General features: G+C 38.3%; 1 protein-coding gene across 5 annotated transcripts in view; it reads left to right on the forward strand.

Moving 5' to 3' along the window:
* epas1b (endothelial PAS domain protein 1b) overlaps positions 1-25216 on the forward strand; it is a 172158-nt gene that overhangs the window by 117179 nt on the left and 29763 nt on the right. For all 5 annotated transcript variants that reach the window (XM_069931102.1, XM_069931101.1, XM_069931099.1 and 2 more), the window contains 3 exons: positions 8070-8272; positions 18511-18617; positions 21239-21386. In XM_069931102.1, coding sequence (XP_069787203.1) covers positions 8070-8272; positions 18511-18617; positions 21239-21386 — 458 coding nt within the window. The remainder of the gene's footprint in view (positions 1-8069; positions 8273-18510; positions 18618-21238; positions 21387-25216) is intronic.

Raw genomic sequence — 25216 nt, forward strand, 5'->3', positions numbered from 1 at the left:
TTGAGCTGCCGTGAGCTGAGGATTTGATCATGTTAGCAAGGACATTATACATGTTCACGGTAGCATTGAGAAGAAACTTAAATGATTCCAGGACAGAGCTCAGAACAGTTGTCAGGAATGTGTCAAGAATATGAACCATGCGACCTGCTCATTGGAGTTTGATGATGACCTTTGCTCAATATATGAGATCAGCGGTTGACGGAGGATGCATGTTGATTTGTTTATCTTTCCAGTAGATTTATTGGAGGGTTTTGTTGGGACTGTGTTCCACAAGTGATTCCTCTGGTGATTTGATGTACCTTTTGTTGGTAACTCATGGACTCAGAGGCGTGCTCAAGGCAGGGATCACTGTCGCTTCGTATACAATAAGCTTCCTGCCTGGTTTCAGGCTTGATCTTCAAACACATTTTTAATCAGATTGTCAAAAGCTGTGCTCCACATTGAAGAGACTGGTAAATTTCACCATCAATATCTGCTTCATAGACCATAACTATCTGAATTGTCAAGGAATTGTAAGGATAGAGGTGAAGGGGAAATATCACTGGATTTAGAATCAATTAAATATCAATGAGTAATATATTGAGCTTTTTAAGTTTTAAAGTTAATGGGCCAATCCTACCTGTGAAGAGGAAAAGAATACTGACATCATTAAAATATGAAAATAGATGTCGTTTTTTTTTTACAAGAGACTCATTTAATTGAAACAGAACATCAGAACTTAGAAAGTGACTGGGTGGGATATGTCACAGGTTTTTCATTTATTCAAAAACAAGCAGAGTGGCAATCTTGATAAAGAAGGCTCTTCCAGTTACAATACAAAATATGTGATTGAACCTGCAGGAAGATATGTTATAGTTACATTTTTAATTTTTTTTAAGTATTCTGGAACCTTCTGAATATATGTGAGCTGATTGTGGATGATGAAAAATTTATACAAGAAACATTTCTTAATTTGGCAGGAGCATATCAGAATATTGTAATAGCCTTATATAATGAACCTAAGGCTAAAGTCATAACAAATGGGCAGGTTTCAGAACATTTCCGTCTCACAGCCAAGGATGTCCATTATCACCTGCTCTATTTATTTTAGTGACAGAACCACCTGCAGAATTGATTCGAACTGATTCTGATATTAAAGGATTTAGTCAATCAAGAGAAATATAAAATTAATTTATTTGCTGATGATGTTTTGATCTACTTGCCAATACTATATAAATAATACTCAAGACTGGAGGAATATAGGAAAGTATCAGTAAATTGGGATAAAAGTGATATTATACCCCTTACTATAGAGTATTACACTCAGTGTCAACAAGATACTCAATTTAAATGACTGACAAATGGAATAAAACATGTAGGGTTATGGGTAGAAAATAGATTAGATAATTTATATAAATTGAATTGGAGATTTGAACAAGTGGAAGATACTGCCAATAACATTATTGGGTAGGGTTAATTGTGTTAAAATAAATATAATTCTGATGAAAACCATCTTCACCTGGTGCTTTATTATTCTGTAGTGACATTAAGGTCTCATAAACTTCTATTTCAGAAAAAGTATTAGATAATTATAATTTTTCATCATCATCTAAGATAGGCAATTTAACTTGTCGCAAATACACTTCTATTTTATTATCATCTTTCAAAGATTCTAATTGATAAAGTTTGGCATAAAATTCCTTAAAATTATCATTTATTTCCTACATTTTATAAGTAACTTGACCAGTACTTAGTAGCAATTATTGTTCTAGAAACTTGCTCTGCTTTTAATTGCCATGCTAATACTTTGAGCTCTTTTACCTAGTTCATAATATTTTTGTCATTACTTCCGTATATCTCTCTCCATTCTGTAAGTCTGTATTGTATTAAATATTAATTTTTTTGATTCTAACAATATTCTTTTTATTTTTGCACTTGTATTTCCTTCTCTAATTACATTACTTTTCCAACTGATCCACCTCTTTCACATATTCCTTCTTTACTTTTGAAGTATAACTTATTATTTGACCTCTCAGATATGCCTTCATAGAATCCCATATTATAAATCGTTTGTTACTGAATCATTGTTAGTTTCAAGAAAAAAAAACATTATCTGTTGTCTCATAAAGTCTTCAGCAATGTTATATTTAATCTCCACCTACAACCTATCTTTTGTTCTTCCTTCAATAAAATTAACAAAATTAAAGGTGAATTATAAGATAGAAGTTGTGCTTGATATTCAACAGTTTGCACTCTAAATTGAACTTGTGAATATCTTTTATGCTGAAAAGACTAAAAAGAATAACCTCTTTCACTTGGGTGAATTGTTCTCCATATCTTTCATTAAATGTACTGCTATTTTAGCTACTTTATTTTTCATAATTTTATCATCTGACCTATCTAGTTTTGGGTCCAAAGTATAATTAAAACCTCCTCCTAATATAATTTTTTCCTTGGCATTTGATAATTGCATAAATATATCTTGTACAGATTTACCTTAATCTACATTGTGTGCATATACACTCATTAAAGTCCATTATAAAGTATTTAAGGAATTATTAGTATCTGTTTTAATGGGGGTATTAGACCAAATGAAGAGGTACTGGATCTACCAGAATCTTTCAAACAGCATGAATAACAGTAATTTACAATCTTTTTTCATATAGATCTATATCACTACTGAATATGGATTATAAAATTGTATCAAAATTATAGCTAATCAATTAGCTAAATTTTACCAAAATTAATAAATATAGATAAAACTGGTTTTATTAAAAATAGAAGAGTGATAGATAATAAAATTAATTTCTTAAGTTTGATAAATATAGCATAAAATATAAAGATACCAGCAGTAGCAGTTGCGTTAGATGCAGAGAAAGTATTTGATAGACTAGAGTGGGATTTTTTTTTTGTTTAAAGTACCTAATATATTTGGGATTCCAAATGCTTTTGTAAATTGGATAAAAACAAAAGCAAAAGTGGTTACAAATAGACAACTATCAAAAGCATTTTTGTTAGAAAGGTCATCTAGACAAGGTTGTCTATTGTTACCTTTTTTATTTGCATTAGCAATAGAGCCATTGGCAGATATAATTCGAAGTGATAAAGGAATTAAGGGATTTGAGATAGGTAATAAAGAGCATAACATTAATTTGTTTGCGGACGATGTTATAGTATATTTAACAAGACCAGAAATATCGTTGAATAAGTTGAATATAAGATTAATAGAATATGGATTAGTATCGAGTTATAAAGTTAATGTTGATAAAAGTGAGGTGATACCTGTGGTTGATATGGACTATTCGCAATATAAGAGATTGACAAAATTCATGTGGCAAAAAGAAGCAATTAAATATTTAGGAATAAAAATTGACAGAAATATAAATAATTTATTTAAGTTAAATTACTCACTTCTATTAAAAATGATTGAAGAAAATCTGAGAAGATGGAAAGATTTACCAATAACATTAATAGGAAAAGTGAATTGTATAAGATGAATATTTTTCCAAGGATACAATATTTCCATTCATGTGCCAGAAATGTTCTTTCGGAGTTTGAATAAAATTATACGAGAATTTATTTGGAAAGCTAAAATGTCAAGAATTGGTCTTGAAAAATTAACATGGAAATTTGATCATTATCGAATATTAAAAATTGTTATAAAGTAGCTCAATTAGGTGAGAAAACAACTTGGGTTCAGATGGAAATGAATAAAATTGGAGAAACTATCCAAAAAAATTTTTTGTATAAATGAAATAGTGAATTGTTTAAAGGAAAAATGGAAGTACCAATTTTAAAACATATACTGAAAATACAGAATGGGATTCATATGGAGAGAGGGATTAAAATTATTGATGACCTAAAATGTTGTTAAAACAAAAGCAACTTATCCCTTTCACTTTGAATAATTTTTTATTTGATAATTGGTATAGTAAAGGTATACAGAGCATAAAGGATTTTTTGGGGGGATTTTTCTTTTTAACTTTTGAGCAATTAAAAGATAAATATGATATACAAAATAATACAATTTTTGTATATCATCAATTAAAATCATATTTAAAAAAGAAATTAGGAACAGATTTGAGACTCTCGGAACAATGTAAATTTGAATGTATAATAAGATACAATTATTATCAAGAACTTTATTACTAATATATATATAAAATTACAAGAAATTGAAAGAAAGAGAGATTTATACAAATCAAAATTGGAATGGGAGAAAGATTTAAATATACAAATCCAAGAGGAAATATGGTTAAAATTGTGTCAAGAGAGTGTTATAAATATAGTTAATGGTTCAATCTAATTTCCTTCATCAGTTTTACTCCACATAAACTGAGTAGACTTAATTCTAATTATCCAAATAAATGTTTTTGATGTAACAAGGAAATAGGGACCTTTTTACATTCAGTATGGTCCAGTGTGAAAGCGGAACAATTTTGGAAAGATTTGAGTGTACTGTTAGGAAAAATTATGAAGACAAAGATACAAAAAGATCCAAGAATATTTTTACTTAGCAATACAGGTACACGATCCTTTATCTGGACATCTAAAATCTGGAAAGCTCCAAAATCCACCCAAATGGCGGTCAGGGAGGTGGCTGGGGGGCTGAGGGACCGGCGGTCGGGGGAGGCGGCCGGGTGACTGGAAGGGGGTGGGGGTGGATACGGCAGCACAATTTGGGTGGGCTTTCCGAAATCCGAAAAAATTCCAAAATTCGGAACACACTTTCCCCCAAGGGTTCTGGATAAAGGATTGTGTACCTGTATATGAAGAAGATATAAAATTGAAACTGGATAGATAGCAAGAAAAATTTTTAAGTATAGTTGTAGCGACAGCAATGTATGGCAGTAACTTGGAAAACTGAGAATGTTGTAAAAATAGACAGATGGCTAGAAAAAAAAAATACTTATAGTTTAAGGAATCTAATTGGAAACTTTTATAAAATTTGGGAACCATATATGAATTTTATGAATAAAAGTTCATTCACATTCTCCAGTTTGCCCACCACTCCCAGTTAGTAATTCTAAAAAATAGTCAATGAATATTATATATGTTAATAATATATATGTAGAAGTAGGTATTTCTTTTTTTCTTCCTTTTTTCTTTCTTTTGGGGGAGGGGGTTGGGGAGAAAATTAAAACATTATTTTATAATTTTGTATGGTTTATTAAGTATCATTGAATTTATACTTTGCATTGATGCAAATGATAAATAAAAAAATTCCAAATAAATAAATAAGAAGCATTCTTTGGAAGGGTAGGATGTTGAGACTTTCTTTAGATAAACTGACATGGAAGTTTAATTTAGGAGGTTTACAGTTAACAAATTTAAAAAAAATACTATTAGGCATTGTGATAGTTCAGATCCTATCGCCAATGGTAGTGTAGGATGACTGTGATTGGCTGAGAGTGTAGCCACACCTACTGGCAGGTCTTAAAGGATTGCTCCTAGCCAGACCAGGTCATTCTGGACCGGTCGACCTACTTGTGATACGCTCCAGTCTTTTAGTTAATAAAAGCCTTGGTGTGGATCAACAAGTTCTTACAGGCAGCTCAAAAGAGGTTTCTTAATTTTTTAAATGAGGGAGAAAGGCCAACATGGATTATAATAGAAAATGATAAAATAGGAGAGATAATATTGGAAATCTTTATGTATAAATGGGAATTGATATTCATATCTATGGTGAGGGAAGCACCTTTGTTGAAACATTTGATTAATGTTTAGAATAAGGTAAACAATGAAATTGGAATGAGGGGGACTGTCCTTGCCTAAAATGCCTTTGATACAAAATCAACTTATTCCATTTGAAATGGATAATCTATTTTTAAACATTTGGTCTCCAAAAGGAATTCGATATATAAAAGATTGTTATGAAGGAAGATATTTAATGTCATTTGAACAATTATAAAAATAAATATGGAATACAAAACAATACACTTTTTATTATCAATTAAGGACTTATTTAAGAGATAAATTGGGTCCAACATGTTATTACAGAAATGTGGTGATGTGGAAATGCTGATACGTAATAAAGAAATTTATTTCAGCTATGTACACTGTATTGTAGAAGGGGACTCTAAAACAGAGGATACAAAGGTCCAAACAGTGATGGGAGATGGATTTAAATATTAACATTGATGAGCAAAATAGGTCAGAGTTATGTCAAGATAATATGACAAACACTATAAACGTTAGATACAGATTAGTTCAATATAATTGTTTACATCAATTGTATTTCACACCATGGAAGTTAATTAGATTGTTATCAGACCAATTTTTTCAATGTGGCCAGGAAATAGGTACTTTTCTACATTCTACTTGGTCTTGTCCTACAGAGAGAGACACTTTTGGATAAATTTGGCAATTATTTAGAACAGGTTACAGGTATTAAACTCCCACAAAACCCAATGTTATTTTTATTAGGTAACATTGAAGAGATAAGACCAAAATTGAAATTATTGATATATCAAAAGAAATTTTGTAATGATGGCATTGGGAGTACCAAGAAAATGTATAGCAGTAACATGGAAATCGGACACCAATCTAGGTACGGGGTGATGGAATGCATAGCTGCATTCCTCTGAGAAATAAATATGATGTATTTTTGAAAATTTTGTGCCCGTACTTACAAATTGTGGGAATTAATGTATAGATGTTTTCCCTAAACTTTGAATCTCATTAACTCCTTGAAAGTATTAAAAGATACAAATGGTCAGTGCCATCTGGTGAGGAGTGTCCTCTGGCAATCAGGTTTCTATTCTTGTTTTTCTTTAGTTTTCCTTATCTTCCTTTTTCGATACTTTTTCTTGGGGTTTTGTTTGGGGGTTGGGGAGTTGGGGTTTTATACCATCATGTATAATGGATTTGATAATAATATTTGATTATTTTGCATTTGGCTATGGAAAATTTTTTAAATATTTGCAAAAAAGAAATCTGCCTTCATAGAGATGTACCTACCAACATAAGGGGAATAGTTTTATGTTTTCTAGGAATTTAATTGTAGGACCCAATTCTTCATATGCATCAATGCTCACCTTCCAAACATACACATGCTCAAGCATGGTGTGCATTCTCTACCTTGAGGGAAAAGTTGGAGTTCTTATTTGTTCTGTAAACAAGCTCCATCAGGTGAGGAACTAATTGGAGATGAGATGCCAATTGGAGAAGAAATATTGAAAAGTGTTTTGAAAACTGCATCCTTACTTGACACCAGTCTCCAATTAGGAATGGGTCTATTTGTGGATTATAGTTTTCATGCCACCATTGAAGCAGCTACAAGTTGGAAACTAGTTTGTGTCAGGAACCAAATTAGAGAAGGATGCAGAAGAGTCCATCAGAAAGATGCATCCAATGGCTTTTGTGAGGTCACAATAGACCATTACCATGGTTGATGCTGCTCTCTGCATTTTTTCTTAGGGGTGACATACTACGAAGGTGATGTCGATTTTGCCACTAAATGAACTGTACATCATGGATGTGCTTTGTCCTAAAATTTGTTGTTCCCTCCCACCCTTCCTTGTCATATTGGAAGAATGTGCACTTGTTTATTTAGCAAGAAATGAGCATAATTTTGACGCTTTTCCAGTTGAGCCTGAGTTGCTTGTTTAATTTTGAGAATACTCTCAAAAGTGAGTGCACTCCATACAGGGAAATTTCCTACTGGAAGATATAATTCACTTTGATAAGTATTTAATTTCACTTTTCTTTGAAGTGTTTCACTACTTGTTGATGTTTCTCTCTTACTTTATACATAGGTCCTTAAAATCCTATTCTAATATCTAAATAAAACATGCCCAAATTCTGAAACATTACCGTTAGCTCATTTTGATTTAAGTTTGTTCTTGCTGTTCAGGATTGTCAGCCTTCCATCAAGGCAGTTGATCATATTGTGGGTGTTATTTAATGTGGTCAAGGTTATGATCAGATACCAAATGAAGGCAAATGCTTGGAGACCCTCACTCTGCTGATGAGGCCATGCTGTGCCAAACCAGAATGTTGATGCCTTTAGAAGAAGGTGACAGATGCCATAACACCAATAGTTTAGTAAAGCAAACTCATTTTCTATGTTTCCGTTTTGCTGTGTTCAGGTACTGCACTGTACAGGCCACATCAAAGTCTACAATGCTTGCCAGGCCCACTCACTTTGTGGGTACAAGGAGCCACCTCTGAATTGTATGATCATGATGTGTGAACCAATTCAACATCCATCCAACATTGAGGTTCCACTAGACTGCAAGACATTCCTGAGTCGCCACAGCATGGATATGAAATTTACCTACTGTGATGAGAGGTACCTTTTAAATGACAAAAAAAAAATCTCTAAATGATCTCAAATTGTTAGTATTTAGTTTTTTTTTAAAATGATAAGTTTGGTGATACACCAGCAAATTATTGACAACAATGAAATTTAAATAGAGTTATTTTTCTTTCTTGCCAACAGTAAGCCTGTCAGATTCAGCTAGTGCTCATAACCTTCACCAAAATGGTGTGCTCTGCAGGATTGTGCTAAGGGAGCTTGGTCAACCTTCTCTTTATTTTGTCCAAAAAAAAATGCACAATGTTTGTTCTTGGTGAAAATTTATTTCAGACCAAAGATCTTAAACCCTTCATTGTTTGGTACCTATGAAAGTCTAAATAAAATGAGTTTTTAAAAAAAAGTGTAGACATACAGCACATTTACAGGCCCCTGCTGCCCAACTGACCTACACCCCCGGTACGTTTAGAATGGTGGTAGGAAACCCATGGAGACACTGGGAAAACATAAAAACTCATTACAAACCACACTGGATGTGCTATGCGAACTGTGCCACCCATTGTATGAATTTGCACAATCTTAATTTGTTATTGTCACACCATACAAACTCCATAAGATCTAAATATGGGTAGCACCACATGGCTTGCGTGGCAAATGAAACCAAATTGCCAATGAAAACAGTGAGATAACATTTAATCTTGAGGCACATCATTAATGAGGATCTTGAGAGTTGTATGTAGAGAGGTACAGCAAGGAAACAGACCCTTGAGCCCATGAAGTCTTCAACTACCATCAATGTTCATACTACATTAATCCCATTTATACAAATTCTCTCCATGTTCCCATCAACTTTTAACTACCTACACACTGGGACAATGTACGGCAGCCAACTAACCTACAATTTTGTGCATGTGAGAGGAATCCCACACAGTCACAGTGAAATTATGCAAACAGCGCCCAAGGTTAGGATTGAACAGTAAAGCAGCATCTCCACTGACCAGAACCACTGTGCCACTTGTTGGGCAGCAAGGCATGGCATTGAATCAGATGGGCACTTTCAACACACGAATCTACAACACTGCCAATTTTATTAACAAGAAGCAATCTTGCAATATTTCAAACTTGCTTTTTATAAAATGCCAATAAACTTGTGAATCAGTGAGTGATATAAAGTAATAGCCTGAATGAACTAAACATCCTCTGTTATTATTTGATCAATTAAAAAAAAATACAGTACAAAAATGAGCCTCACCCTAGCAATTCATTCCTTGCTATTTATCACTCTCCTGACTACTAACCTGTCAGAACAGAAAGACCCAGGGGTACAGGTGGATAACTCCCTGAAAGTGCCAACTCGGGTGGAAAAGGTGGTAAAGAAGGCATTTGGCATGCTTTCCTTCTTTGTGTGGGGCTTTGAGTATGTAGAGCTCGTCGAAAGAACCAAAGACTTGTTGATCCAAACCAAGGCTTTTATTAGCAAAAGACAGGAGCTCTTCACAGGTGGCCGACCAGTCCGGAATGATCCGACCTGGCTAGGGACACAACCCTTTAAGGCCCAGACAGTAGGCGTGGCTAAGCTCTCAGCCAATCGCTGTAAGCAGTCATTACCCTCTAGATACTGTAACTATATACATTGGTGATAGGTCTGTACTATCACAGAGTATAAATGTTGAGACCTCACGATTCATTGTACAAGGCATTGCCTAACCAGTAACAGTACTGCGTGCAGTTCTGATTGGCTATTTATAGGAAGGACATCAATGTCAGGATAGGTGCAGAGGAGAGTCACCAGAACATTGCCAGGATGTTCTAGTTCCAGGTAAAGATTGGGTAAGCTAAGATTTATTCCTGAGAGCCTATGGGATAATTTTATAGAGGGATATAAAATTAGCAAGAGCTTGGATAAAATGAGTACTCTTTTTCTCCAGGGTAAATGATTCTATAAGAAATGATTTCCAGTGGTAAATGCAGAAGGAGGCAAAATTTTAACATACAAGACATTTGGACATATGTGGATATTAAGAGATCAGAAGAATATAAACCAAATGGAGACAAGTGGGATCAGCCCATAATGGTCACATGGTTGGCATAGATGAGCTGAACCAGTTCCATGTTGTATGATGCTACAATTATGTATAATAAAAGCTTGAGTTTATAAGTAAAACTATTGAATATTCATGCTTTCCATTAAATGAAATGATTTTAAATAATCTAAATCGATGCACCAGATGACCAGGTAATTGGCTGTCTCCTCACACAGAGTTGGGGATTATCGGACAGGTATTTCTGGCTGTCATCCCAGAGGCTGAGCATACCAAAGTGCTTGATCTGGTTCTTGTACTTTTCCACAAAGGTCTTGTGTTTCTTTTCTTTATCTTCCTCCGTTTCAATCTTGGATGGTTCTGATTTTACATTAAAAACACTCTTACTAAATCCTTCTTTACGCAGAATCAATTTGTTTTTGCTGGTCTAAAAGCCCTGCCCCAGAATGTAACACACACACTGTAAATTTGTGTGAATTAGCATAATCACAAATTATATCAATCAAGTTCATTTTTCTGTTAGAATAATGGTGAGATGCATTATTTATCAACTGCTCAAGGAAATTTTGGCACAGATGGACACATGGTTATACCCTGCAAACTAAAACTCATTTTGGTTGGCTGGGTATAACCTGCCACACATAGGTTAACATAGAGCACTACAGTACAGGCCCTTCAGCTCTTCATGTGCTGATCCATTTATTCCTTAAAAAAAATCTAAATTCTCTCTACCCTGTAACGCTCCATGTGCTTGTCTAAGAGTCTCTTACCCCTAATGATGAGGGAAACAATGCCTTCTTGAAGACTAAAGATTTGCTGCCCAGTTTTAAAGCAGCCATTGCCCTTTCTCCAGACGCTTCCAGTATGGCCGTAAGAATGCATTTCATCAAAATATCAATGGGCAATGGGAACTGTTAGCATTCTTCAGCCACCATCTATGTGAAGCAGAGAAGAAATACAGTGTTTTTGGCCATTTACTTGTCTATTCGTCACTTCCGTTATTTCTTTGGAGGAAAGAGATTTTACAATGTACACTGAGCATGAGCCCTTAACATTTGCGTTTTCCAAGGTTGCAGAGCCCTGGTCAGCTCAACAACAATGGTAATTATTGCCACAAAAATACTACATATTTCCAGAAAAGACAATGTAGTAGCTGATGCCCTTTCCCGCTCTGCTCCACTCGAGGTTTCATCTGTAGATCAAGGTTTTGACTACACAGCTTTGGCTGCGGCCCAAGGACATGACCATGAGATGAATGCTTATTGGACTGCAATCTTGAATCTTCAATTGAAAGATGTCTAGTTTAGAGTTAATGGCAAACTACTCCCCTGAGATATATCAACGGGACACCCACACCTAGTAGTTCTGGCATCGTGGAAACTCTCTGCATGGTCTCTCACACCCATCGATTAGATCGACTGTTCGTATGGTTTCTGACTGGTTCGTGCGATACTGTCTTACAAAAGATGTCACACAAATGGCGAGGTCCTGCATGGCTTGCCAGAAAGAAAAGGTTCAGCGGCATACTAAAGGCACCATTGCAGTCCTTCCCAGCAGTTACTAGTTGTTTTATGTCCGCTTCCTGTTTCAAGAGGATACCATTATCTTTTTACAATAATAGACAAGTTTTCATGGTGGCCCAAGGCCGTACCTCTGGTAGCTGCTACTGCAGACACTTGTGCTCGGGCGATCCTCAGTTCCTGGGTGTCTCATTTTGGTTTACCAGTGCATGTTACTTTGGATAGTGGACCACAATTTAATTCCTTGCTGTGGACGGCCTTGTCTCACTTACTTATTACGACAATTTATCATACAAATGCCTGTCATCCCCAGGCTAATGGAATGGTGGAAAAATTTCATTGACATCTCAAGTCAACCTTGGCTCGGTTACATGGCCTGATCTGGGCTGATGAGCTGCCATGGGCATTACTGGGCTTTAGAACAACTCCCAAGGAGGTCCTCCAAATTTTATCTGCAGAGCTTGTGTACAGCGCACCATTGGTGATCCCAGGGGAGTTTGTCCCCAACCATTTCAACTCCAACAATGATCCTAAGGAACTGTTGAGCAAACTATGAGAGACTGTATGAAAATTGACTCCTACACCACCACCTTTGCATGGAGAACACTCTTCCTTTGTGCCTGAAGACGTCAGAAACTGTGAATATGTCTTCGTCCGTAGGGGAACACTTGGCCAACCTTTGCAGATGCCTTATGAAGGACCTTATAGGATACTCAGACAAACTAAGTTGACCTATATTTTGGAAATTGGAGGGAAGCCACAGTCTTTCATTATTGACAGGCTTAAACCAGCTCATGTGGACAAGTCTTCCCCATTGCAGCAGCCAACAATCCATCGCAGAGGTTGACCACCTAAAAGACAGACAAACCATTCTGCCGGTTCTGGGGTGGGGGGTGCTATGGCGGCACTACAATTCCCAGAAGGCATTGAACCTGCTATGTGATGTCAGGGCGTAATGATGTCAGCGTGTGATTCTGGCTTTTAAAAGGTTACGCAGATTATGGAGAGTAAATCCATTTGATTATGTGTGATTCTTTCATCGTGTTCACTGTGATTCCAGTGGCTACAGCAATAGTCCAAGTGTGGTTTCACCAGAGATTTGTAGAGTTGCAACATGACCTCTCGATTCCTGAACTCAATCCACCTTTTAAAGAAGCCCAACATCCCATAGGCCTTCTTAACTATCTATTAATGTATGGTGATCTTGAAGGACGTATGGATTTGAACCCCAATGTCCCTCTGTTCATCCACACTCCCAAGTAACCAACCATTAACCCTGTACCCAGCCTTCTGATTTGTCCTTCCAAAATGTATCACATCACACCTAACCTGATTGAACTCCATCTGCCACTTTTCCACCCAACTCTGCATCCTGTCTATATCCTTTTGTAACCTACGACAACCTTCAGCTCCACCCACAACTCCTCCAACCTTTGTATCATTTGCAAACTTACTGCCCCTTCCATCCACCTCTTCATCGAGGTTACTTATAAAGATCACCAAGAGCAAGGGTCCCAGAATAGATCCTTGCGGAACTTCACTAGTCACTGGCCTCCAGGTAGAATACTTTCCTTCTACAGCATTTTTATGTATTGCACTAGATCCCAGCATCTGTGAACTATTTAGTGCATTGTTTCTTTGTGTTGTTAATTTCTCCAAATCAACGGGTTCAGGAGAGGCTCGGTTCCTTATCCTGTTCACTGAGGTTCCAGTTAACCCACTTGCTTCAACCAAAAATAAAATGTTGGATGTACAGGTACTCCCCAACATATGTCCGTGCTCCGTTCTGGCTGACTGATCATATCTCGGAGTGATCCATGTTGGAATTGCCCTGTACTTTGTCAAATACAAAATGGCGGCCACCCAGGCCAGCTCTTGCGAGAGTTGTTATTTTCCATAGATAGGCCTGATTTTCACTGTAACTGCTTAATTTTTAAAATTTGGTCGTATGTGTGGATGGACTTAAGTCGCATTAATTGCAAGTCGGGGAGCACCTGTACTCAGCAGCTCAGGCAGTATCAATGGGAACAGAAACAGAGTCAACATTTCTGGTTGGCGATCTTTTGTCAGTACTGAAAAGGAGGCGAAAGAAGCTTGTGAGGCTGCAGAAGAGGGGGGTGGGGGTTTCTCTGGCAGGGTGAAATTATGATGACCATGGGGATGAGCTATAAACAAGGTTATCTGATCAGAATGGGAGCTGTTCGGGCAGTCAGGCTGGATACATCAACACTCACAAAGTGAAAAACAGGCTGAGCTAATGTTACAGATGGGTGGCTGATACAGACTGAGAAATCAAGTTACCTGAAGATAAGCAATTCAGTACTGAGTCCAGAAGGCTTCAACATGTCCAGACTGAAAACTTAATTAAAAAAAAAACATTTTATTTAAATTTTCCATAACTGTATTCGTGTCAAAATACAAAATATAATAATTGTTTAGTCATTTCAATTCCATTATACATGATGGTTTTATAAACCTTCCCTCCCCCACCCCCCCCCAAATAATAACCCTAATAAAGATAGAAAAAATAAAAAGTAAAAAGGACCACCACCTTTCACTCGATTCTAACCTTTTTCAGTTTTATTTGTTTATTTCTTCCAAGGAGTTAATGAGATTTCTCCAGGTTTATGGAAATTAATATATAATTTTATAATAATATTAATATAGGAACATAGGAAGTAGGAACAGGAGTAGGCCAAAAATGGCCCATCGAGCCTGCTCCGCCATTCAATAAGATCATGGCTGATCTAATTTCTGACCTAACTCCACCTACCTGCCTTCTCCCCATATCCCCTAATTCCTCTATCATGTAAAAATTTATCTAACTGAATTTTAAATATGTTTAATGAAGCAGCCTCAACCACTTCCCTGGATAGAGAATTCCAAACATTCACTACTCTCTGGGGAAAAACTATTTTTCCTCATCTCTGTCCTAAATCTACTCCCCTGAATCTTGAGACTGTGTCCTCTCATTTTAGTTTCCCCCGACAGCTCAAAAAACCTTCCTACATCTATCCTATCCATACCCTTCATAATCCTATATTTTTCTATAAGATCTCCTCTCATTCTTCTGAACTCGAGCGAATATAATCCTAGATGATTTAATCTTTCATCATAAGTCAACCCCTTCATCCCAGGGATCATCCTAGTAAATCTCCTCTGGACCATCTACAAAGCCAGTATATCCTTCCTCAAATATGGAGACCAGAACTGGACACAGTACTCCAGGTGTGGTCTCACCAGTACCTCATACAGTTGGTTTATATAAATATATACCTACAATATGTAAATATGGGCACCACATTTTCAAAAATGTATCATATTTATTTCTTCTATGGATTTCTGCGTGCCATTTTTCCAAACCTAAATGAGAGTCTGATTTCCAGGTCACTGCAGTACATTTTCTTGCAATTGCTAATGTAATTTTGTCAAGTTCTTTTTGATAAAAATTTAGTTTCAATTTTCGTCTTATCCCTGAAATATTACCCAATAAAAATAACATTGGATCATGTGGAAATTTAACTCCTGTGTCTTGTTTTTAAAAAACTCTATCCAAAATGGTCTCAATTTTGGACATGACCACGCAGAATGTAAAATAGTACCAATCTCGGACTTCAATGTATTTAATTTTTGTGGGGTAAGGTATAGTGGATGTAAAAAATTATACTGAACCAATCTAAAGAAAAAACTCAGAGTGGTTCCTCATGCTTGCAAAGTGCCTACCTGTGACAGTGCAGGAGGCCACAGACTGATATGATAGGTCAGAATTTTCTTCTACGAACCCAACAACTCCCATAGCTACTTCGACTACACATCTTCACATCCTGTCCCCTGTAAAGATTCTATTCCCTTCCCTCAGTTCCTCCATCTCCACCGCATCTGCTCCCTGGACAAGGACTTCCATGCCAGGTCATCAGAGATCTCTTCCTTGTTCAAACAATGTGCCGTTCCCTCAGCTCGGCCCTCACCCACATATCTTGCATTACCCCACACATCTATTCTGGCCCATTCCACTCCAGGGAAACAAGGACAGGATTCCCCTTGTCCTCATTTACCACCCCACCAGACTCTGCATGAAACATATTCTTCTCTGCTATTTCAGCCACCTACTACATGATCCCACCACTAGACACATATTCTCATCTCCTTTCCTTTCCACCTTCCATAGAGACCACTCGTCCATGACTCCCATGTCAACTCCTCCCTCCCCACCAATCATCCCCTTTGCAACTACCCGTGACACCAGGAGATGCTCTACTTATACACATATGTCCTCCCTCACCACTATTTGAGGCCCCAAACAGTCCTTCCGAGTGAAGCAACATTTCAATTGTGAATCTCAAGGGCTTATCTACTGCATCCAGTTCTTCCGTTGTGGTTTCCTCTACATTGGAGAGACTGAGAGATCACTTTGTTGAACACATTGGCTCTGTCTGATGCAATAGCGTGGATCTCCCAGTGGCCACCCAATTGAATTCCCCATTCCATTCCCTTGCTGACATATTTGTCCATGATCTCATGGACTGACAGACTGAGGCCACCCACTAATTGGAGGAACAACAGTTCATTCTTCTATCTGGGCACCCTCCAACTTGATGGGATCAACACTGACTTCTCTGTCTTCTGCTAATCCCCTCCCACTTTTCCCATGCCTTTCCCCCATTCTCTCTCTCTCCTTTTCCCTCTATCTCCTTTCACAGAGTCACAATCAATTCTCACCTCTCCTCTTATATCCAATTAATGCCTTTTGTTGGTCTGGATTCCTCCCCAAGGCTGCCTTATCTTTATTCTGATGCCTTCCTGTTCTTTACTTATTCCTTGAAGAAGGGCTCAGTTCCAAAGGTCCAAAACATCGGTCATATGTTGGCCTCCTAAGGACTCTGAAAAACCAGCCAAGTTCCTCCAGCATTTCTGTGTGATTTTACTACAATCACAGCATCTCCAGACTTTTGTGTTTCACTCTGATAGGTCAGGGTGGCAATAGGATGGGGAATTAAAGCGGCAGGCAACAGGAAATTCAGGATTATCCCTGCAGAACTAACACAATTATCCCGCAGAGCGATCCTTGGTTTCTCTGACATCGAGAAGTCCATTTGGTGAGGCTTTCCTCCTTTGTTTTGCTGTTAGCTCGCATTTTGAATAACATGTCCCTAACCATTTAAGACTCTCAAAGGGCAATTCAAATAAAGGGCAGTTACTGTTAGTTGCCTTGTCTTTGCAAATAATGGCTGAGTGTCCCATTTAAAAAGAAAACTAAACCTAATCAGGCAAAGTCCTGATCTACATCAGTTACCTAAATCACATTTAATCCATTTTCTTAGAGCCGGTCTTGTTCCCAGTGAACAGCGCACACTAAGTTTAAGAGAAAATAGTCAGCATGGCATTAATCATCCATTGTTTAATTAAGAGGCTTGTGTCTTGGATCAAGCTTACTTATTATTTTGGATCACATGGTTTCACTGTCATTATGAAAGCAGCATAACATGACAGTTTAATCCAAATATTTGTGTTAATAGCATTTAAATTGTGAGAATTGAGAATTTCTTACATAATTAAAATTATTCCTTTACAATTTAGAAAGATGCACTCGATTGTTTGTTTTAAAAATAAAACTGTAGTTCTATGAAGATGTTTGTCTCTGCAGTAACATGCTGAATCAAGTTTTAGAAAAATGTTAACAACAAAAGTAAACTTGCTATCTTTTATTCAGCTGACAGCTGCAAATGCTAAATTTCTCCTGTGTCTACAAATAATTTGTCAGATCTCCTTCCCACAATCCAGTTTCTAAACAATAACATGCTGTCTGTGCGATGTCAAATTATATTATGCCCACAAACTATATAGAAGGCTCCAAATCTGTTTCCATTCTTCACTCTTAATTTCATTTAGATTGACGGCTGACCTGCATTATTCTGCCCTATCTGTGCTCTCTACATGATTTAGAAAATATAAGCAGTAGGACGTACAGGTACAAGAGAATAGGTCATAGAGTTTGGTTGGCCTGATTGTCTCTCAAAATCTGGGCCTAGAATCACAATGTCTCACTTTGTAATCACTAAATTGCAACCATTTTGTATGTTATACCTTGAGATTGACTTCATCTATATTAAAACTAAATCTTATACAGCAACTGAAGATGGTAGAAATATAAACAAATATAATCAACTCCTTAGTAATAACTAATGTCAGGATGTCAGCGCTGAATTGTGAAACAAAAAGAATACCTTTTTTCAATAGGAGATAATAGAGTTACATTCTATCTGTTGACCCTTGCCATAATTATTGGAAGACTGGAGTTTTCATTGAAAATGCTGATAGTAGTTTTCAGTGGAAAATGTTGGAACAATATCACAGCAGGTTTTGGCCAATCATAAGTGGATGTTTTAAACTACATTTACCCCCTATTAAAATTTGTATCGTCTTATCGCTTGGAAACTTGTGATTTATGACATTGATCTCCTTTTCAGACAAGTGCACAATCACATATTCTAATCTTTTCAAGAGTACTCTGTGGATCCATTAAATCTTTGATCGCATTTTCCAACATGTTTTCGGCCCCCACTCCCTTTCAGGTGTTCTTTACAGTTCCTTGCAAATATTGAAAGTTTTCCTTGGTTTTACTAGGAAATGTGCAGCTGATTTTTTAAAAAATCAGGCTTTTAAGCTTATGTAAATCTGTGAATTGATGGTAATCAACTGTATTTCTTACCAGAATCGCAGCATTGATGGGATACTGTCCGGATGAACTACTTGGACGCTCAGTTTATGAGTTCTATCATGCACTGGATTCAGATCATATGATTAAAAGCCACCAAAACTGTAAGTCACACATTCAAAGGTCTTGCAATGTGATATCCCCAGTTGTAAATTGGTTAGGAACCTGATTAATTTTCTTTAAATGTGATGTTGAGGACATATTATGAGTTGTAATGCCAAGTAATCTCACATTAAGTAATTTGTGAACATTCCAACGGTCCATTAGAATGTTTAAGTCCTTACAGAAATAGCTGCCAAGTTGAGTCACCCACAATTTGGAGGAACAACCTCTTGTATTCCATCTCGACACTCACTCTAACTAGATAGCATCAGTATCGACTTCTCCAATTTCTATTAACCCCCTCCCCAGTTTCACTCTTTCCTCTCTCTTCTTGCACGTCCTCAGCCCCTTCCTTCTCCTATCAGAGAGCCCTTTACCCTCTCCCCTGTCATTTCTCAGCTTCTTTCTTTTCTACCCTCTCACCTGTATCTACCTTTGACCTGTGCTCTTCCCCCTTCCCCCATTCCTCCCTCCTCTATTCCCCTCCCCCACCTTTTTATTCAGTAGTCTACCTGTTTTTTCACATTCCCGACAAAGGGCTCAGGCCTGAAATGTTGACTGCCATTGATTTCCTATAGACGCTGCTGAGTTTCTCCAGAACTTTGGTATATTATCCCAGCATCTGCAGATTTTCTTGTTTACATACTTCAACTTTCATTTCTCCATGTAATATATAATGGTTGTAAAAATGCAGTGAAGTTCCCAACATACAAGGATCACCATAAGGACAGCCCCAATCTTTGAAGATGTTCATAGTTCTTGTCTTAGGTAAAATAATTGTGAAGCAGCATTATTTTTTCCACTGACCCTGCGCTTTAATAAAACCATCCCAATGAGCCATAGGAGGGAGATGGAATCAGGGTGTCATAGGAGGGAGCAATGGATTATAGTAGGCAATAGCTATAGGTGGCCACACCAGTATATCACACTGTCATCTGATGAACTCTGAGATTGGGTGGTCTATTGAAAGATTCAGGTAGTATTAAACAGTGGGATTAAACAATGCAGATTAATTCTTTCTGGCCACAGGAAAAAGTATCTCAGTTATATGTAATGTCATGTATGTACTCTGAATAAATCTGAACTTTGGAATTCTGATTTCACATTTTCTCAATTGAACAGTTGTGCTAGATACTACCTACCTGTCTTTCTTGCTATTTAATTAGACTTTTGCAATGAGTGGCATTTAAGGAAACTTTCAGTTTGTGTAGCATGCCTGCTAAAGTGAGAACGTAAATACTCCTGGGCCAGTGGGTACACCTTCTGGAGGGCAAACCAAAAGAAGAACATCATCTTCAGTGGGAGATTCACCATTAAAATAATCTAGTCCAATACCCCTGCGAATTTTTACCCCCACCTGACCCTGCAGAAGTCGTGAGCACCTTATTACCCTGTGACTTACCCTACCACAACCTGCAGATTGTGGCCATCAATTTACACTCCCCAATCCTGGATGAGTTATTGTCGATTCCAAGGAAATGCTGAAAAAAAAACAATAAGAATTAATTCACACCACAAGGAATGTCCAGGAACTGCAACTTGACCACATCCCTCAAGATATAGTGCTGTTTGATTTAACTCTGCTGTTTTCAGTAATTAGTGATGGGGAAAGGGGTTGGCGAGTGATACTTCAGAACACTGAACTACAAATGAAGAGATTACGTGTAATTATCTAAAACAGTTTGGGACGGATTCAATTAATCTTGAAACCTTAACATTTGACAACTGATTGAACTAAAGTTCCATATTCTTCAACCAATTCCAGAAGATTATAATCTCAAACTCGCTTAACTTCACCTTGGCCTTTGCATGACCGAAATGAAATTCAGAAGCAAAGTTTTATCTTCAATTATAACAATTGGCAAATCTTAAAATTTCAGTTTTGACGGGAGGGAAAAAAAAATCAATTTTCTGACGCTCATTATTTTGTCTTGAATGTAACGTGAATATTTAATGTAAAGTGACCACAAGAGCTATTTTGTAGGAAGTAATCTGCAGTTTAGTTGAGCTTCTCTACATGGCAGCATTTGCGTAATTATTGGCCTATCAGATTGGCAGATATTCTGGTGACATTGTGTGCTGTTTAAAACAAGATTACAGCACTAACAAGGCCTTCTGGAAAACAAGTAACTGGAGCAAAGCACACATTGAGATTTTATTGATTGTGACCAATGCAATTATCCTTTCAAAACACAAATGATAACTACCAGATTCAAATAGGCTACCAAAAGTAATACTAGATCCAGGTGCAGTTGACTAAGTAACAGGGTCAAAATACACAAGTACTTTATTGATCTAATTTAAAGGAATATTTGAGAAAACAGCCGTCAATTATGGTGAACATTTTTCAATTTATTTTAGCCTTTTAAATGTATAAAACCTGACAATATTCCTAAAAGATGCTTAAAGTTCTGACAGCGAATTAAGTCTTTCTACTGAAAGCATAAGAATGGGCACATTTCATGGGTATTGTACAATGCTACTATTTCTACATCATGTCAGTGTCATGCAACTAAAATCATGAAGCGCACAATGAAATGGTTTGTTTATTGAATACTTCTGATCACTGAAATTAAACATCTCAATTGAGGTCTTTCCTTTTTTTGTATTTTTGTTTTAAAAGTATGCACAAAAGGTCAATCAGTTACTGGCCAGTACCGGATGCTCGCTAAAAGAGGTGGATATGTGTGGGTTGAAACCCAAGGGACAGTCATCTACAACAGCCGTAACTCACAGCCACAGTGCATTGTCTGCATCAACTACGTTTTGAGGTATGTCTATTTAATTACACAATTGATGTCAGAGCCAGGAAATTCAAGACAGAAATCCTGTGATTAAATGATCTTATTTTGGTATCTGAGCCTTCTATTGTTCTCTGTGCATGGGCAATTGGTGAAGACTTGTCTGTTACCCAGTCTTAGTTTCCTGAGAAGGTGGAAGTGGACCTTCTGTAGTTCTGATGGATAAGTATAAAACTTTTGAAAATAGAGTGGTTCCTGGTAAGATGGATGTAATTAAAGAATTACTCTTCACTGAGCTATTTAATCATAGCTCTAGTATCAGGTAGTATCTACATTTAACAGATGTCAAACATAAAAATGATGCGATTATTTGAAAATGTATTTTTCTGTACTTTAGAAGAAAAGTATTCTGTTGGATAGATTGATTTTCTGCTTAGTAGAAACAAAACAAAAACTGATATAGTCATGAATGTGTTTTGCAGAGAGAATAAAGTCAACTTTATTTGAATACATTCATGTAAAATCAGCGTATTTAGCAAATATATTGAAGCCTGGAAGAATTTAAAAAAATAGACCTACAGAAGAATGACAACCTATGACCCTGTGCTGCCCCTAATACACCAATGAACCTACAATCGCTTTTCAAGGGTGGGAGGAAACTTATGCAGACATTGGGAAAACGTAAACACTCCTTACAGAGAGCACTAGATTCAAACCTGGGTCACTGGCCCTCTAATAGTGTTGTGCTAGCCAATACACTAACCATAATATATTTAAAAACTATTAAAGTGATAAGCAAACATCTTGTTTGGATGTTTACAGTGAATTGTTTCACCTATCTCAACTAAAAATGAGCTTTTAACTTTTACACAATTGAATTATAATGGTAGAAGAAGCCTCTTAAACAACTCAGTTCTTTCTAAACAGAAGATAAATTACATACAATAGTTTGCAAATTAAAGCAGTAGATAACATTAGTTACTCTCCCTTTATAGTTCTTTGTGCAGAATGATCTCAATGACTGGCATCGATAACCAAACAGTTTAAAAGTGAACAATCTTCTTTCTCTTTCTTTCTTTGGCTTGGCTTCGTGGACGAAGATTTATGGAGGTGTAAATGTCCACGTCAGCTGCAGGCTCGTTTGTGGCTGACAAGTCCGATGCGGGACAGGCAGACACGGTTGCAGGGGAAAATTGGTGGGTTGGGGTTGGGTTTTTCCTCCTTTGTCTTTTGTCAGTGAGGTGGGCTCTGCGGTCTTCTTCAAAGGAGGTTGTTGCCCGCCGAACTGTGAGGCGCCAAGATGCACGGTTTGAGATGAGATCAGCCCACTGGTGGTGGTCAATGTGGCAGGCACCAAGAGCTTTCTTTAGGCAGTCCTTGTACCTCTTCTTTCGTGCACCTCTGTCTCGGTGGCCAGTGGAGAGCTCGCTATATAACACGATCTTGGGAAGGCGATGGTCCTCCATTCTGGAGACGTGACCCACCCAGCGCAGCTGGATCTTCAGCAGCGTGGACTCGATGCTGTCGACCTCTGCCATCTCGAGTACTTCGACGTTAGGGATGAAAGTGCTCCAATGAATGTTGAGGATGGAGCGGAGACCATGCTGGTGGACGCGTTTTGGAAATGAAGTCTGTTAAAAGCACTTCCAGTGATGAAAAATGTTCAATCAATAGTCCAAAAACCTTAAGGATTTGGGCTGCGTTTCACTGACATGTTTACCATTTAAAGCCTGAGGACAGATATTCTTCCACACCAACTAATAATTTTCAATCAAATGAATTATAATAATATTTGAATAACTAAATTCAGAGTTGAAATTGTTCACTTCTCCAAAACTTCATATCTGTGGAGCAAATGTAACAATTAAGGTGACCATAAAATTCATAAATTACTAGACTAATAAATTTATAAAAACAACATTTACATTCACTTCAGAATATGAAGACCAGCACAACTGCTGCACAATTGATTAAACATTTAAAAAAAAAAATCATTTTAATTGCATTTAACTGACCTCCTTTCCTATTCCAAATATTAGTTGCTGATTAACAGCCCTTTTAATGCATATGAAAATATTAAATTGTGGCGGTACGCCATAAGGCAGGCGAACTGGCCCTGCTTGTCACGCACACGGCGGGGCAGCCGGCCAAAATGGCGCCGTCGAAGGTTTCCTCCTGACCTTGGCCCCAGGCTCGACGCCCCGGTGACATCGGGGCCCCCCAGCGCAGTTCTCAGCCAGGTCCGGGCTGGGAGTACAAGACCAGCCAGGCAGCCTGCAATAAATCAGTTTTTGCTCACTGAACTCAACCTGTCTGGTTGTGCGATCCTTCAGTTAGCAGTGTAGCCGCTGCTACAATTGGTGACCCCAACAGGTTCAAACATCTTTGAACCCAACATGAACGACCCCTCAATCAACGCTATAGCCATCAAGCTTCCTGACTTCTGGGTTCAGGAGTTGGAGACCTGGTTCAGCCACGCAGAAGCTCAGTTTCACCTCCGGCAGATTTCATTGGATTTGACCAAGTTTTACCATGTGGTCGTTGCCCTGGACCAGGCCACCGCCAAACGAGTGCTACTCCTTGTTCAGAACCCAGCCATGGATGATAAGTACAGGACCATCAAACGGGTGCTCACCGGCTCCCTCGGCCTCACCAGGCAGCAGCATGCTGCTCGGATGCTGCACTTCGACGCCTTGGGGGACAGAACTCCAATCGAGTTGATGGATGAGATGCTCGCACTCATGGATGATCGCACCAACTGCCCACTCTACGAGCCCATCTTCCTCGACCATCTGCCTGAAGATATCTGGTCGTTACTGTCCCAGGAGAGCTTTGTTAACCCTACGAAGGTCGCTCAAAAGGCTCAAACGATTCCTGGAGGCCTCAGCAGTCCAGCAGGTTACGAGTCAAGGGCATGACCATGCCAAGCCTTCCTCTAGCACTGTGTTGGAACACCCGGCCCCTGCAAGGGCCTCAAAGAGCATAGCCAGAAGCAAGTCTCTGATTCTTCCACCAACGCTGGGGAACCAAGGCTCGGAAGTGTCGTCAGCCTTGCTCGTTCCAGGGAAACAAGCAGGCCGGCTGCTGTTAATGGCTGCGGCAGCTGGCCAAGAACACAGCCTTCTCTACCTGTGGGATTCAGTCAGCGGCCGATGCTTCCTCGTTGACATCAGGGCCAAGATCAGCATCATCCCAGCCACAGCCATTGAGTCCCGGAACCAGCCTCGAGGACCTCCCCTCCATGCTGCCAATTCAACAAAGATCTGAATGTATGGAGACAAGACCATCCACTTCCAGACTGACCAGTGGAAGTTCTCGTGGAGGTTCACCATTTCGTCCCTTTCAAACACCATCCTGGTTGTCGACTTCCTCCTCGCCTACGGACTCCTGGTCGACATTCGAGCTAGGCGACTGGTAAATGCCTGTACCTCCGATCCATTCGCCTCAACACCTCCCACACAGAGCAGCCGTAAATGGCCATGGTCAGCACGCCCAACGATGAGTTTCAGCGTATCCTGGACGAGTTCCTGTCCCTCCTCAAGCCGCAGTTCTCCGCTGCCTCACCACGCCACGGGGTGTTTCATTACATCCCCACGCAAGGCCCACCGGTTCTAGCCGGACAAGCTCCAGATAGCGAAAGAAGAGTTCTCGAATCTGCAGGAGCTGGGGATCATTTGACGCTCCGACAGTCCTTGGACCTCACCACTCCACCTGGTCCTGAAAGCCTCCAGTGCCTGGAACCCCTGAGGAGATTATCGATGGCTTAATGACACGACAGTACCTAACCGTTACCTGATCCCTCACATCCAGGACTTTATGGCCAACCTGCATGATGCGAGGGTATTCTCTAAGGTTGACCT

The sequence above is a fragment of the Narcine bancroftii genome, chromosome 4 (genome assembly GCF_036971445.1).
Source record: "Narcine bancroftii isolate sNarBan1 chromosome 4, sNarBan1.hap1, whole genome shotgun sequence".
Classification (NCBI taxonomy): Eukaryota; Metazoa; Chordata; class Chondrichthyes; order Torpediniformes; family Narcinidae; genus Narcine; species Narcine bancroftii.